The sequence below is a fragment of the Pelodiscus sinensis genome, unplaced genomic scaffold (genome assembly GCF_049634645.1).
Source record: "Pelodiscus sinensis isolate JC-2024 unplaced genomic scaffold, ASM4963464v1 ctg53, whole genome shotgun sequence".
Classification (NCBI taxonomy): domain Eukaryota; kingdom Metazoa; phylum Chordata; order Testudines; family Trionychidae; genus Pelodiscus; species Pelodiscus sinensis.
The window spans coordinates 749,035-764,330 of NW_027465900.1; the positions used below are offsets into that span (position 1 = coordinate 749,035).

The 15,296-nt window shown below is 43.2% G+C and overlaps 1 protein-coding gene across 2 annotated transcripts in view; it reads right to left on the minus strand.

The window, feature by feature from the left end:
* Positions 1-2,788: 2,788 nt before the first annotated feature.
* LOC142824388 (leucine-rich repeat and calponin homology domain-containing protein 2-like) overlaps positions 2,789-15,296 on the minus strand; it is a 50,087-nt gene continuing 37,579 nt past the window's right edge. For both annotated transcript variants that reach the window (XM_075916251.1, XM_075916252.1), the window contains one exon: positions 2,789-13,981. In XM_075916251.1, the coding sequence (XP_075772366.1) occupies positions 13,862-13,981 (120 nt within the window). In that variant the 3' untranslated portion in view covers positions 2,789-13,861. The remainder of the gene's footprint in view (positions 13,982-15,296) is intronic.

Sequence of the window (15,296 nt, forward strand, 5' to 3'; positions counted from 1 at the left end):
GAGCCCTGTGTCACTGCCCGAGCTAGTGAGATGTGGAAAGAAAGGCTGCATAAATGGTGATGCTTCGCCAATTAAGAGGGAAAAGGTACTTGCAATGAAGATTCTCTCGGAATTAGGATGTAAAATCCCAGTTAATCAGTTAAACATTATGTGTAATCGGTTAACCAATTAAATGGGGGTAGGTGGAGGGCTGCTCCAGCCCACTGATTATCCATAACCAGTTAAGCATTCACATTCCAAGTAGAAAATGTACTCAGTGGTATAAAGTGCTCCTCCCTTCAGTAGAACGGTTATATACAAACCAGGAAACGAGTGTCTTTTGTGCTCCCTTTCAGAGGCGGTGAATAGAAAACCAGTAAGCACTACCCTTGTCTGTGCTCTGCAGCCAGCAGGTGCCACCCTAAAATTGACACCGCATAACACGTTTTCACTTAACACGATCATTTTCTGAAACATCTATAGCGTTAAATGAGGAATTACTGTACTCAATGCCCCGGTCTTCACGGACAAGGTCAGCTCCAGACTAATGCGCTAGGCAAAGCAATATGGGAAGGAGGTGGACAGCCCTCGGTGGAGAAAGAACAGGTTAAAAACTATTTAGAAAAGCTAAACATACACAAATCCATGGGTCTGGCTTTAATGCATCCGAGTGTTCTGAGGGAGTTAGCAAATGTCATTGCAGAATGTTCGGCCACTATCTTTGAAAACACGTGGAGATCGGGAGAGATCCCGGATGACTGGAAAAAGGCAAATGTAGTGCCCACCTTTTAAAAAAAAAAAAAAAAAAAAAAGGGAAGAAGGACAATCCAGGGAACTACAAACCACTCAGCTTTACCTCAGTCCCCAGAAAAATCATGGAAGAGATCCTCAAGGAATCCATTTTGAAGCACTTGGAAGAGGGGAAAGTGATCAGGAACAGTCAACATGGATTCACAAAGGGCAAGTCGTGCCTGAGCAATCTGATTAGCTTCTATGCTGAGGTAACTGGCTCAGTGGACATGGGGAAGTCCGTGGATGTGATATACCTTGACTTTAGCAAAGCTTTTGATACAGTCTTCCACAACATTCTTGCCAGCAAGTTAAGGAAATATGGATTGGATAAATGGACTGTGAGATGGATAGAAAGCTGGCTAGACTGTCGGGCCCAACAGGTAGCGATCAACAGCTCGATGTCAGGTTGGCGGTCGATTTCTAGTGAAGTGCCCCAAGGATCTGTTCTAGGGCCGATTTTGTTCAACATCTTTATTAATGACCTGGATGAGGGGATGGGTTGCACCATCAGCAAGTTTGTGGATGACACTAAGCTAGGGGGAGAGATAGATACGCTGGAGGTCAAGGATAGGGTCCAGAGTGACCTGGACAGATTAGAGGATTGGGCCAAAAGAAATCTGATGAGGTTCAACAAGGACAAGTGTAGAGTCCTGCACTTGGGACAGAAGAACCCCAAGCATTGTTACAGGCTGGGGATCAAATGGCTAAGTAGCAGTTCTGCAGAAAAGGCCCTGGGGGTTGCAGTGGATGAGAAGCTGGATATGAGTCAACAGGGCGCCCTTGTAGCCAAGAAGGCAAATGGCATATTAGGGTGCATTAAGAGGAGCATTGCCAGAAGATCCAGAGATGTGATTATTCCTTTATTTGGCTGTGGTGAGGCCACATCTGGAGTATTGTGTCCAGTTCTGGGCCCCCACTATAGAAAGGATGTGGACGCATTGGAGAGGGTCCAGTAGAGGGCACCAAAATGATTTGGGGGCTGGAGCACATGACCTACGAGGAGAGGCTGAGGGATTTGGGCTTGTTCAGTCTGCAGAAGAGAAGAGTGAGGGGGGATTTGAGAGCAGCCTTCAACTTCCTGAAGGGAGGTTCCAAAGAGGATGGAGAGAGGCTGTTCTCAGTGGGGGCAGATGGCAGAAGAGGAGCAATGGGCTCAAGTTGCAGTGGGGGAGGTCTAGGTCGGACATTAGGAAAAACTATTTCCCTAGGAGGGTGGTGAAGCACTGGGATGGGTTCCCTAGGGAGGGGGTGGAATCTCCATCCCTGGAGGTTTTTAAGTCTCGGCTTGACAAAGCCCTGGCCGGGTTGATTTAGTTGGGATTGGTCCTGCCTTGGGAAGGGGGCTGGACTTGACCTCCTGCGATCTCTTCCAGCTCTATGGTTCTCTGAGAACAAAAGTTGTGTTGTAAAAACTCTTCATTGTTGCCTCAGACATGAGCACTGGCCTTTAAAACAGGGGTGGGAGACTTGTGGCCGGATCAGGTCCCTGCTTTCTTTGGGGCGGTCTGTGGTGCAGAAATTGGCTGTGGACCGGAAGCCCCGAGTGTCAGCACGTCCCCTTCCCCCCCGTCCCAGGCTGGAACTGCAAGTGCCAGCTTGCCTCGCTGCAGGAAAGATGCAGTGCCGCTGTGGCAGCTTCTGGGAGCAGCATGGGATCAGGGCGGGGGTAGCCTCCCTGAGCACCATTGTGCGTCCAATTGGGAGCACTTGAGGGAACAGGCTCTGGCTAGAACCAGTACCCTAACTCCCCCCACACCTGAACCTCTAGCCTCAGCCTGAACCCTCCCCCAAAACCCCTGGCCAAGGTCAGAACCCCCTTCCTCACCCTAACCCTCCTAGAGCTTGCATCCGCGCCGTGTGTGGCCGCGACTCCCTTTTGTTGTGGGTTAGTGGCCTCTGATGGAAAAAGGTTCCCCACCCCTGCTTTAAAAGGGGATTTGGCTGAACAGCAGGTAAATCAGAATTTGATAAGTCACACATCATTAGACAAACGATTAAAATGAATAACTCGGCTACGTGGAAGTTATGAAACAGTTTGTATTTTATACATAGAATATATACACTGGTTTTGGGCGGGGGGAGGGGTTTATCCATGCAAATTCAATACAAAACTATTTACAAAAAATAACAGTAGAGTTGTTTTCCAAAGAAACAGATGCACGTTGGAAGCACCAGCAATAATGGAAGTCCTGAAAATTAAAAGACTCAAGATACAGAATTGTACATGTAGGCGAACTTCAAAACGGAGGGATAAGGGTTATGGAATATGAAATGCAGAATGGATTAAAATGCAATATCAAATAGTTGTGTTACAAATATTTAACACAATTTAAGCATTTGCTGCTACTTATATGATCACTTTCCAGATATCTGACTCAGAATCACTGTAAATTTTGCATACATTTACATGTTGCTGATTTGGTTATATTGTGTTTTCTGAGTTTCATAAGAAATAAAAAATGTACAAAACAAAATATGTGAATACTGACCAACTGATCTTGTAACATGGTTTTTAAGCAATCACATGTTCTTGGCTCTACAGATTACACAATAGTTAAAATTCACATGAATCCCACACTAGTCACCAAACAATCCCTTTACAATGTCTGTGTACGTACTACACAGACAGTACACACATATACTGTAGATGCAACACAAAACAGGGGCCACATGGAAACCTCCCCTCTTGTGGCAATGCCCTATCAATGCTTACTACAGTATACGGGTTTACTAAACAAACCTGTACTAATACTTACAAAGAAAGGCCTGATCCTTCCTGCGCTTTACCAACAGAACTTCCACGGTCCAGCATCAATTCCATGTCTCAGCTACATGGTCAGGCCCAAAACAAAAACTGCCATTCTAGGCAAATGACTGATTTAAACGAACCCCCCCCCCCTCAACAGAAACACACACTTGCGTGGTTACCACCATGTACTTGATCTGTCTGGCTGTTTGATATTACTACACTTCCCCTAGGGAAGCCTTAACTGTATCTTAAGTGCCAACAGATTGTGTCAGATAGGTTGCTCTGTAATACATGCTCTGGGGAAGTTCCCCTGAAGTCACGCAGAGTTTTGAAACTGATTTCAATGGGTTAGAACATCACCCATCAGGATTTAATTTGTGTGAGGTTTCAACAATTCTGCTTTTTTATGACTTCTCAGAAAAATAAGGATGTTTTCTAAAGCTTTTCGAGGACTGGCATTCAGATCATAGAATCATAGAATAATAGGACTGGAAGGGACTTCGAGAGGTCATCGAGTCCAGCCCCCCGCCCTCAAGGCAGATGTGTGGCTCAGAAGGCTAGATTTAAAGAAAGCTTGTCGAAAACTGTTAATTTCAATATACTTTAAAAGCAATTAGAAAATCATTCAGGGTGCATCAACACTGCATTGTCGCTTGAAATAGCCACATTTTGAAATAAGTTGCTATTCAGAAACATCCCTTACTCCTTGTGGAATGAGGTTTACTGGGACGTCGGAATAATGAGCCCAAAACAACAGGCTTGCTGTTAAGATATGGACTGCTATTTTGGGACACCCCAGTATCCTGAAATAGCATTACAGTGTAGACATAGTGACTGATGCCATCTTGGTCATTATTGCTTTCTCCTCCACCTAAAAATGATCAAGTGGCTTTTATGAACTCAAGTGTGTTTTAGAAAATAACAAAAAAAGACAGTGAAACACAGTGTAACAAAACTACAATTTCAGTGTGTGTTAACAGAAATGCTCTATAGAAAGTATCTTCTTAAACCCATACAAAGCACTAGTCTACGAAGTAAAAATTAAAGCCATTGACTTGAATTAAACTAAGAAGGAAGCATCTTGATTTTAGACACGGGGCCAATGTGGAAAGAACAATTTCCACATTAGAAATAAAAGCGTAATGTTTTCTTTTCACATGCATATCACCAAAATAGCTACATAAAACAGTGTATTTTTTAAAAAATGCTGTGCATTCGATATACATGTTTTCCCCACCAGTGTGAAGATGCCACTATAAATGTATTGCGTGCATATTATGTTAAACTATGTGCTAGGCATGTAATGGCCAGGAGTGGTAACACGGTTTCTTTTCATATGAGGACAAACTGGAGTAGAGAAGCAACTAACACCAGGGAAATGTCTTCTTGTTCGCAGCACTGCATTCTCTCGATGAACATTCCTTTCAGGAGTCCAGGATAACAGTATTTTTGTGTGTGCGTGTGAAAATTACTGGAAAATGCGCACTCAGCTTTCACTTCCCCCAATAACTATCTGCTGTCCCTGCAAAGGATACTGCTCCAGAAAAGAGGCGTTGGGTTTTTTCAGCCACCGAATCCTAGCCCCCTTACGTGTACACAGGAATTTCGTTTGCAGAACTGATCTCGGGGCAGGCCCTGGTTGGGTGCTGCCCAATGCTCTAGGAAGGGTAGATGTGCCCAGAAAGGCATGGGAAGGGATCTCTCTTTCCTTGGTGGCTGGCAAAAAGGAAATACACGAAAAGGACTTTGTGACCTCAATGTCCCCTCCCTTGTTTCTGATCTCTAACATGGAGCTCAATCAGTGAGATGAAGAGGGAGCGAGCAGATGTTACTGTCATCCCACAAGCATGGTCACAAGGGGTGGGAGGAATGGCTGGAAAGGACGCTTGGCAGAGCTAAGGCAGCGAGCCATGAACGCCTTGCAGGACTAGATTCCCTAGCCTTTGGGAGACTCAGGAAGCCAATTCTATACTTGCTATGGCCTTTACAGAGAGACGTGGGTCCAGAACTGGGAGCTGTTGCCTTCCCCCGAGAACTACACTAATTCCAAGCCATCTGCCCGCTCTTCTCCCCACTCCCATTGCTGCACCAGGCTAACTTATCCTCTGAATAAATCTGGTCTGCAGTGCAGCCCACAGACACCCTGCTGGAAATTCTATGCCCCACAAAACTGTACATATCCTCTTGACAAGTTCTAATGGTCCATACCCTTTACAATTTCAGAGCTCAGTGGTATTCCTTTATTTACGTGAGACTTTTTAAAACAACCAGCATGCCATTTTCAGCTGAAGTTGTTGGAAGTAACAGATCAGGATTTCCAAAAAGGATGCACACCTCGGACTAACTCAGTGCAGAAAATGGTTGAGAGGTTGCTTACCTCTAACTAGAGGTTCTTCAGGATGTGTGGTCTTTATCTGTGTTCCACACGTGGGTAAGGATATGCCCCACCCATGATTCTGAAGATTTTTAGTAAGCAACGTCTGTTGGTTTACATGTGTGCAGTTGCTCTCCTCATGCTCTGAACCAAGAGTATAAGGCACCGTGCAGACAGATGCTTTTTTAGTCTGTTCTTACAGCAAATCCAGCCATCAGCCACCGCAAAGGGGATGGAGTGGGCAGTGAAATACAATTAGGGACCACCCATATCAAAAAACCTCCACTTCCAGGTAACCTGCTTCCATTTCTTCTTTGAGTGACGGCTCCTATGTGCACCCCACACATGGGAAATTAGTAAGCAGTAGTCTCCACCTCCTGCTTCACAAGGATGAAGAGGGCATGCATGTCTGTTCCCACAGCTATATCTGCAGCACAGGTATGGGCCAACGTGTAGCATCTGAATATATGGCGAGTTCCAAAGTAGCTGCCTTGTGGATACAGCTAGTAGAGTTCATCTCAGAGATGCTGTAGAGCCGTGGTGTCCAACATACTAACCATTAGCCACATGTGGCAAATTGGCTCAAACAATGTGGCTATTTGGCCAGTGGAGTGTGGGCCACTATAGTGGCTACTGCTTCAGAGCTGGTTGGACGCCATGGTTGTAGAGGTTTGTCTGTACTCCAGGGAATCGGGCTCTCCCCCCTTCCGAGATGTGAGAGAGAAACATGTTACTTGGGAGGAAAGGATGGTGCAGCTTGAGTTCCTTTTGCAGAGTCTGTGCATGGATAATCCTGGAGTCCTTGATTGCTCTGATAAGGTGCTAAACAGTCTTGGTGGGTTCCTATTTGCTTTCATTCTCTGCACACAGCGTGCCAGTGCCTGTTGGACATCAAGAGAGTGACGTCCACTCTCCTCCTCAGCAGCATTGCTGTTTTGGGAAAAATCCCAATAAGGAGCTTGTTTTATGTGAACCTCAAATTATTTTAGGGATAAACTCCAGGTAGAGGCAAAGAAGAGTGGCCCTTTATGAAGAGTGGCCTACGGAGGACTTGCCTGGAAGAGCAGAATGGACATGTGCTGTCTTCTGACAGTGCCCACAGCCAGATGCTTCAGAGAGAATGATTAGAACAAGGCAATTTCGAAGGAGCCATCCCCTGGTCCCTTCAGTCCAAGCTTCTGGCAGCTAGAGCTTTAGGGACACCCAGAGCACAGGGCTGCATCCCTGATCATCTTGGCTAATGGCCACTAATGGTTCTTGAACTTACAGCTAGGGTCAGAAAAGGACTAGAGACTTTTAGCCTTTACAGCGTTCCCAGGCAGCAAGTCCCACAGGCTGGCTGTGCTCGGTGCGAAACATCTGTTTCCAGCCTGCTGCCGATTAATGTCATCCTGGGGCCCCTGGCTCTTGCTTTACGGAAAGGGGGAAATAACACTTCTCCACACCAGTCATGATTCTACAGACCGCTCTCACTCACATTTAGTCGTTTTCTTCTTTGGCTGAACACTCCCAGTCTTTTTAAATCTCTTCTCATATGGAAGCTGTTCCATACTCCTAATAAGTTTTACTGTCCTCTGAATCTTTTTTAATTCTAATATTTTTTTGAGATGGAGTGACCAGAAAGGCATGCAGTAGTACAAATGTGTGTAATATCACGATGACACTATCTTCTTATCTATCCCTTTCCTTATGGTTTCTCATTTCTTTTTGCTATTTTGGCTGCTGCACATTGAGCAGATGTTTTCAGAGAACTATCCACAATGAATCCAAGATCTATTTCTTGAGTAATAAAAAATCCATTTAGACTTCATCATTTCATATGTCTTTGGATTCTGGTATTTGTGTCCTCCGTTGATTATCTTCATCCAAGTTTTCAGGATGTTTATTATATCAATATCCTCATTTAATGCCCGGCAATTTAGTTCACCCATGTTAGTATTTAAACGTCTCATATTTTATATAAGCACTTACATTTTGTTATTCAGTTCTTGCTTTCATTCATGTGTTATATTTGAAGGGATTCTTATGTTTTACTGCTCCTCCCTTGCTCCAATATGTACTTTCCAAACTTCTTTCTTCTCCTTTTCACTAGGATATAGAATATCCCACTTAAATTCATCCCTAATGGACCATGTGCTCCGCTCTACCAGTTTGAATTTCACATGCAAGAAATGATGATTCCATTTTAGGCCTTCTTTTCTCGAAAGGTTCCCTAGTTCCTAGTAATCCTAAAATAATGCTCCTTCCTGCACCCTCGTCTTGTCCACACTGAGACCCTGCAGCTCTTCCCGTCTTCCTGGCACTTCCTTACAATTCATGATACAGCTAAACGATTACTACTATTCCTTTCTTAACCTACTCCTTTATGCAGTACATTATGTAGGTCTGGCTGGCCAACCTAAACCTGAGGAGGAACCAGAATGTACCAACGCACATTGACAAAGAGCCACCGTTCTATGTCACCAGCCTTGCTCATCTCCCCACCACCGCTCTCAGCACATCCCAGCCCCTGGCAGCCCCACCAGTCAGTGCCTCCTTCTTTTCCTCCTGCCACTGGGATCAGCTGTGTCTCAGTGGCAGACACTGGAGGGGGGAAGCAAGGGTGTGACAGGCTCTGTGGAGAGGGTAGGAAGTGGCAGGATCCTAGGGGGAAAGAGCCTAGGGCAGAGCTGGGGGTTGAACAGTGAGCACCCTCCAGCCCAGTGGGAAGTTGGCACCTGTAGCTGCAGCCCTGGATTTGGTACCTAAGCAAGGAGCCGCGTATGGCTCTGGAGCCACAGGTTGGCCACCTCTGAGGTAGGTCCTTCCTGGTTATATTATGGAAGAGCTTTAAAAATCTGGACATATCTGAGCCTATTTGTCGGTCAATGACCTGCAGTCCTATGTACAGTGCAAATCAAAGTCACAGATCTAGCCACTCCAACCTTTAATTATCTATATGCAAACCACTGAGACATGTCAGTACGTGTATTTCTGACAGGTTGAAGTCATTTTGTCACCTTGAACTAAACACTTTAATGCCATTACTTAAAACAGGGTACAATCAACTAGAAACGACCTCACTAATAATCTTACCCCTTGAAGGACACAACATTCCTGTGGGTTGCACTGGAGCCATGCCAATACCCTGTCCATCTATGGGGAAAAAGACAACATGCTGGGGCCAAAGAAAACATTTTGGTATGTTCAGACATGTAATAAATCACTAAACATGCCTTACTGTGGTTTTATTGCAGTAACTTGGCTTTGAATAATTAGTTCGTAAATAACTCCTACAGCACTGTAACTGTCAAGCCTTAATGAGTGAGATTCCCTAAAGCTCTTACTGTTGGCATAACTAGTCCTACTCAAGTCAAGCCAATGCTGAGTGCTCTGAAGCCCTCACCAAACGGTGCAATCCGTGTCACCACACACGGTCCTACACAGAATGGAAACAGTGTTTCTAATGGGCAGGATGTGGGGATCTCTTAGACGCCTCACTGCTGAACTATGTGACAGTTTCCCATGTGAAAAACTAATGGGGGGAAGGTTACTGGGGGCATGAGAGGGGAAAGTTAGTGAGTCTGTAAGCAGATGCAGCTAGAAATGGAGATAGATAATAAATAAAAGTATTATATGGCGACTACTTGTGATTAGTGACATTTAAGAAAAATTCCAAACATGCAATATCACAGTCCATGATGAAAGCTGGGGGCATCCTTGGGCTGCTTTCTCCTTGCCTGTTATGAGAGGACGACAGGGACTGTGACTTCCACTGAGCGGGCTGGACTAACCCGAGGGAAAGGCCAGGCCCTGCCACACTGCATCCCGGTCAGAACTCTGATTTGTGCACAGAAATCTAGCCATCATCCATGAGAGCCCTAAGGAACCTTGCCACTCCCTCGCCCTCTGAATTGCAGTCGTGGGGATGGCAGTCCGAGGTGGGGGGAAAAGATGGGCTGTAGGCAGTAATGCCTCTCCCATTTCCAGATTGGGGGTATTGTTCCTTCATCTCTTAAAAGCATGGATCCCTTGTCAGTCGCTTCTGAAGCTGCCACCACTCCTGGGGCAATCCTGCATCATCTGCAATGCACAATCTGTGCAGAATTCCCTTTTTCCCTGCAGAACTGGTGCTACAGAACTGCTGGCTGACATTTGGGACCACTGGGTCCAACAAAGCCCAGCTCTCCAATACAGGATCTTGCTAGAGCGGAGAGGGCATGTTCTGGGCAGCTGCGGTTCCCAGCATGCAGGAAACTCCATACAAGCCTGTGAGCCAGCATGAGACTCTAAATCCCTGGGCAGGAGGAGGTGCAAGTGTCTGGGCTGGGGAGCAGGTGTCTGACCCTGTGACTGGGCTCAGGGTAGGGGGGGTCTGTACCAGGGAACCCTGCAGAGGATTTTTTTGGGGTGAGGGTGTCTGGGCTGGGGGTGCCCCATGGCTGGGCTCTGAGGGGAGAGGTGGTGCAGACGTATGGGCCATGGGGTGCTCCACAGCCTGGCTCAGAGGGAGAAGCCAGCGTAACAGGGACTAGGTTGTTGTAGGGCTTTAACGTTCTGCCTCCGGGCGGGAATCTTTTGGGCAGTCTGCATTGTTGCAGACGTAGTTGCTGAAAGGTGTTTTGAAACAAATTACCCAAATAATTGAAAGTGATGTGATTACGTAATGTTATTTTGACAAAAGCAGAATTTTAACACTGTGCAGAATTTTTAATTTGGGGCACAGAATTCTCCCAGGTGTACGCTACCAAATGGCTATGGGGCAGCATAGCTAATTTCAGCACGGTGCTCCAAAGCCATACTACGTCTGGGGGGGGAACTGAAGAGAACCATGCAGATCTTGGTGTCCTTTCCTTGTAGATTTATGGGCTCACTCTAAAGGACACCAAACTTTTCTAATGTGACCCGATAAGCAGGAAATTCCCCAAGAAGAATCTTGGAGTATCCTCCATGCTTCGCCTCTTCTCTCAGGTTTGATTCCTTTCAGAGGGGGTAAACGGGGGCTTGGATAGTTTCTATAACAAAGCAAAGCTATTTCAGCAATACTTATGATTATGAACATTTTAAATATTAAAAATTTCTTAATTATTTCACTGTACGTATGAACAGTCAAATGTAAATGAAATATAGTAATGATATCAACAGTATTTTTTTAACTGTCAAACTATTTAAAGCTCTTTAGGGAAAACTGGTTTTTGTTTTTTTTTTTTGAAGTGAAGCTAGCGTACACTACTCTGACAGCTAGACTTAGTGTTTACATTCAGACATAAAACATTTTCCTCTCTTCACACATTACAATACTCCACAAAAGATACACAAAACAAACTGACTAGAAGTGGTATTAAGTGAGGCTTGCGTTGTATTCAGCAGACTTTGCAGAGGAAACTTAATTCCATCTGGAAAACTGAAATGTCACTGAGGACTGGTGAACGTATTTAAACAGTCCAACAAGCGTTTGCATTATCCAGTTTAGCGATTACATAAGTCTGAAACTTACTGTAATTTAGCGAATATAACCCATGGGTTATATTCGTTTTTACAAACCCCCACCCTCCCCCACCCCTCCACGGGGTATACAATTTTTTTTTTAAACACACCAGCTCACCACCCGATTCCTCCGCAGCCGTAGGACGGGGCAGGGGGAGCGCTCATCCGGCTGTGCAGGAACTGGGTGGTGAGTGCTCCCCAACCCGGTACCTGCACAACGTAACAACCCAAAATCTGCTTACTAAACTAAATTTGCTTGTTCATTTTAATCTCAACTAAATTTAATTTTTCCCTGATATTGCATGCATGTAAAATGAGAATACATTTACCCCTTCATTTTTTAAATGAATCTCTCCTATGAATGTGAATTAAGATAAATAAAAAGGATAATTTAGAGGAAAGGTAAATTAAACTTATTTTAATGGCCAAACATTAATGAGCCGTTTTCAATTTGTGCATGAGTACCAGATGTTGTTATATAGGAATGATTTTATAAAGAGAGCATTGGGTTTTTTTAATGAGCTGTATCTCAGAATACACTTTATAAACAGCATATGCTACCAAAACTCCATGAATTATTTTAATTTCAATGGATTTTAGTTAAAGAGCATTAAAATAATTGTATCTTCTAGATATTTTAGCTATCAAGATGTTTGTTTGTCTTATCATAGAATCATAGAACTGGAAGAGACCTCAGAAGGTCATCAAGTCCAGCCCCCTGCTCTAGGCAGTCTTCTCACCTGGCTTTATTGCTTCAATTAAAGACAGCAAGGAAAAACCAAATCAATATTTTCTTCCTTATTCCTTAGCCAAATGTAACAAAACAGTTTTAGGTCAATTGGCAAAAGAGCATCAATTAATTATCTTGACATCATCTGGCACACAAAATTTTACCCCTTGGTCTAAAGTAACTGTCTGAAAACACACTGACCCAGAACCAACCATTTTTCATTGAGTCATATATTTACTAAGAAGGTAAATTTGTTTGGGAGGAAGGAAAAAAACAGAACCACATCAGAAAGAAAGGGAGTCAACTGTCTATCATTTTGAAAGTTCTCAGAACACTGTGGGGATATATCAGTCAGAAAAGATGTAGAAGCAAGTACTTATATCTAGCCAAGTATGAAAAAGTTTCTGTTGTGGGATTTTTTGTTTTTACATTTATCCCAAAGTGTGTGACATTTTCAGCACAGAGTTAACCGCTGATAACTGGCGACAATGGTGCAAATGAGAAGCATTGGTGCAAAGTGAATGTGCGACGTGACATGCAGGCAGTTTTTCCCAAATTAAGTCCCTCTCAAACAAACCTGTAAACGCTGGAAAAATATAAAGATTCCTAGCCCCCTCTTTTAATCTAACTTGTGGTGATTTCTGATAATGTACAAATCTAATGGACCAACATAATGTAAAATTCTGAAAGTCACAGCATAAACCTGAGATTTTGGCAGCTTTATCAAAACATCCTTAATGATTATTACGTACTGGTCCCTAGCCCACACCCTTCTGATTTATCTCTGGACATCATGGTTTGTCCCAAACAAGGAAAAAATAACTCAAAGTGACAATTTTTGTTAACAATACATTAAAACAAAAGTGATTGGGTATTACTAAATTAAATAGCATAAATAACATGTATTTACATTATTTTCCAATCATTAGACAACATAATTAATTTGTGCAACTTAAAACATATAACACCAAAAATGTGAAGCATCATTTACTGACCTTACAAAAAACTATTAAAATATTTTAAAATTCCCATTGCATCTAGTTCAGAAAAAGAAATTGCAAAAATGTTTAAGACTATCAAGAGTCATCAATTACACAGGCACTTCACATGTAAACAATCTACAGTACAACTAAAAAAATAGTTTGGCACGAACTTAGGTTGGAAAAACCCTTTTTGCTATATAATGTTTTGTGTAATTATTATACATCCAACTAAATAATGGAGATGTTAGAAGTATATAAATTACAGTCAGAAGTGCAAGAAATAAAGAACTCAAATATAGAGTTATATGAAACAAAAATGGATTCAATGTGATGTGTCACTCAGATTTTCACCATCATACTGTAGCGAGGCTTTTGTTTTATCTTTACACTTGAACCAAATGATTGACAAACTTTTTATAGTAGGGCTTTGTTTGCTGTGCATATTATTCTTTATAAAACAAAACAGCATTTATAGTAAAAAAAAATCCAGCTTTTAAAAATACGGTCATGAAATATTAATGGAAAACTGGGAACTTATATTACCTGGACACAGAATCTGATGCCGTTAAACTCTCTTGTGCATCCAAGTTTTAAAACATCAGAACAACTTTATATTCAGGTAATTGTCAGTTTGAAATTAAAGTTTGTATGTATCTTTCCAAAGTAAGGCTCTGTTTAAAGTGTGTGGGCACAAACTACTTCTGATGGCTTGGCTGTTCCCATTCAGGAAGCAGAACTGCTTGGCAGCAACAGACCAATGATAAGTTGCCTGGTTTTCAAAAGTCACGTTAGACAGAGGAAAGCTGGGATGCTTTAGATGAAGGTAGTTCAAGCAAAGCTTGAACTGTAAGACCAACTTTCACTAGACCCCTTTCCTCCAAAATGTGATGAGGCAGGCAAAGCCTTTCCTGAAAAATAAAATGGTACATGCATCATATTTCAATCATTCTGCATTGCTTGTACTTTTAGAAGACTTCATCACTCAAAGAACTCACTGTGACTAATTAGAGATTGTTCTGAAATCTTCGCTAGTCAATAAGTTTGCATATGCATCTACCTCTACAGCAATATTATTAAGTATGACAAGGTGCTCAGAAGTTAATTATATCTCACCTAAGATCTGATAACTGTAGTGTGAAAAAATTACACACAAATATAAAAAACCTGGTAAATTAGAGCAAAACAAAAATTAAGGGTGTGTGTCTGTGTGTGTGAAAATGTTTAAGAATAAAGAAGCTTCTGACAGTTTTAGTTTACTGAAGATTTAGGGCCAGAGACTCCTAGATGCTCTCATGGGGGAACAAAACTGAGCGAGGGTAAGGTAGTGCGGGTTCGGTGTCAGACTTCTTCCTTCATTGTCCCTGAAGAAGCTCCACTATGATTTGTCTGTGAAGATGATTACAGTCTGCTGGTGGGTTGAAATTAAAAAATGAATCACCTCCCACGCAACCCATAGGAATTCTCTTACAAGCACTGCACTCCACATGAACCTCTTTGCTCTACCAAATTGGAGTTGTGGGTAGCAGCCTTTCAGGGAGTCATTGGGAACATGACTTCTGTAGGAGCTGTGCTCATATGAAGGATGGGCGCACAAGCAGTGCAGAAGTACAGGGCTATACTTCGGAACTATGGGTTTCAGTGTTAAATCACCTCCCCGTCCTACTGACGTGGAGTTAAACAGCCACTGGAAGAACAGTCATGCGGCTACTGAAAACACAAACTCATGGAATTTCCTGTCCCCTCATGCAGAGAAGAAAATTTGGCCCATAATATTTCCTGTCATGGGGGGGAGGGGGAAAGGGAGTGGGATGGAAGAATGAAAATGGGTAAAAGGAAAGTGAGGGACTAGCAACAAGGAGTAGAGGTGAGGCACATGAGAGCCAAGCAAGCTTCTTCCACGTATCTGTCAATGCACCTTGTGATCTGCAAAATCCCTTTCATCCCGGTTACACTTACACACACACACACACACCCACCCCCTATAGTGCTTTTCACTAGCAGATCTTAAAGCATTTTATACAGATGATCAATTTCATTACCCCTGAAACTGGAAGGGACCTGGCCATGGTCACCCAGCAAGCCAGCTGCAGAGCTAGGAATGTAACACAGGACTCCCAACTCCCTTTTTGCTATTTTATCCACTAGGCTCTCTAAATAACCCAGAAAAATAAATGCTGACTCACCCTGTCTGGGATTATTAAGTGTATTAATCAATAAAGTTAT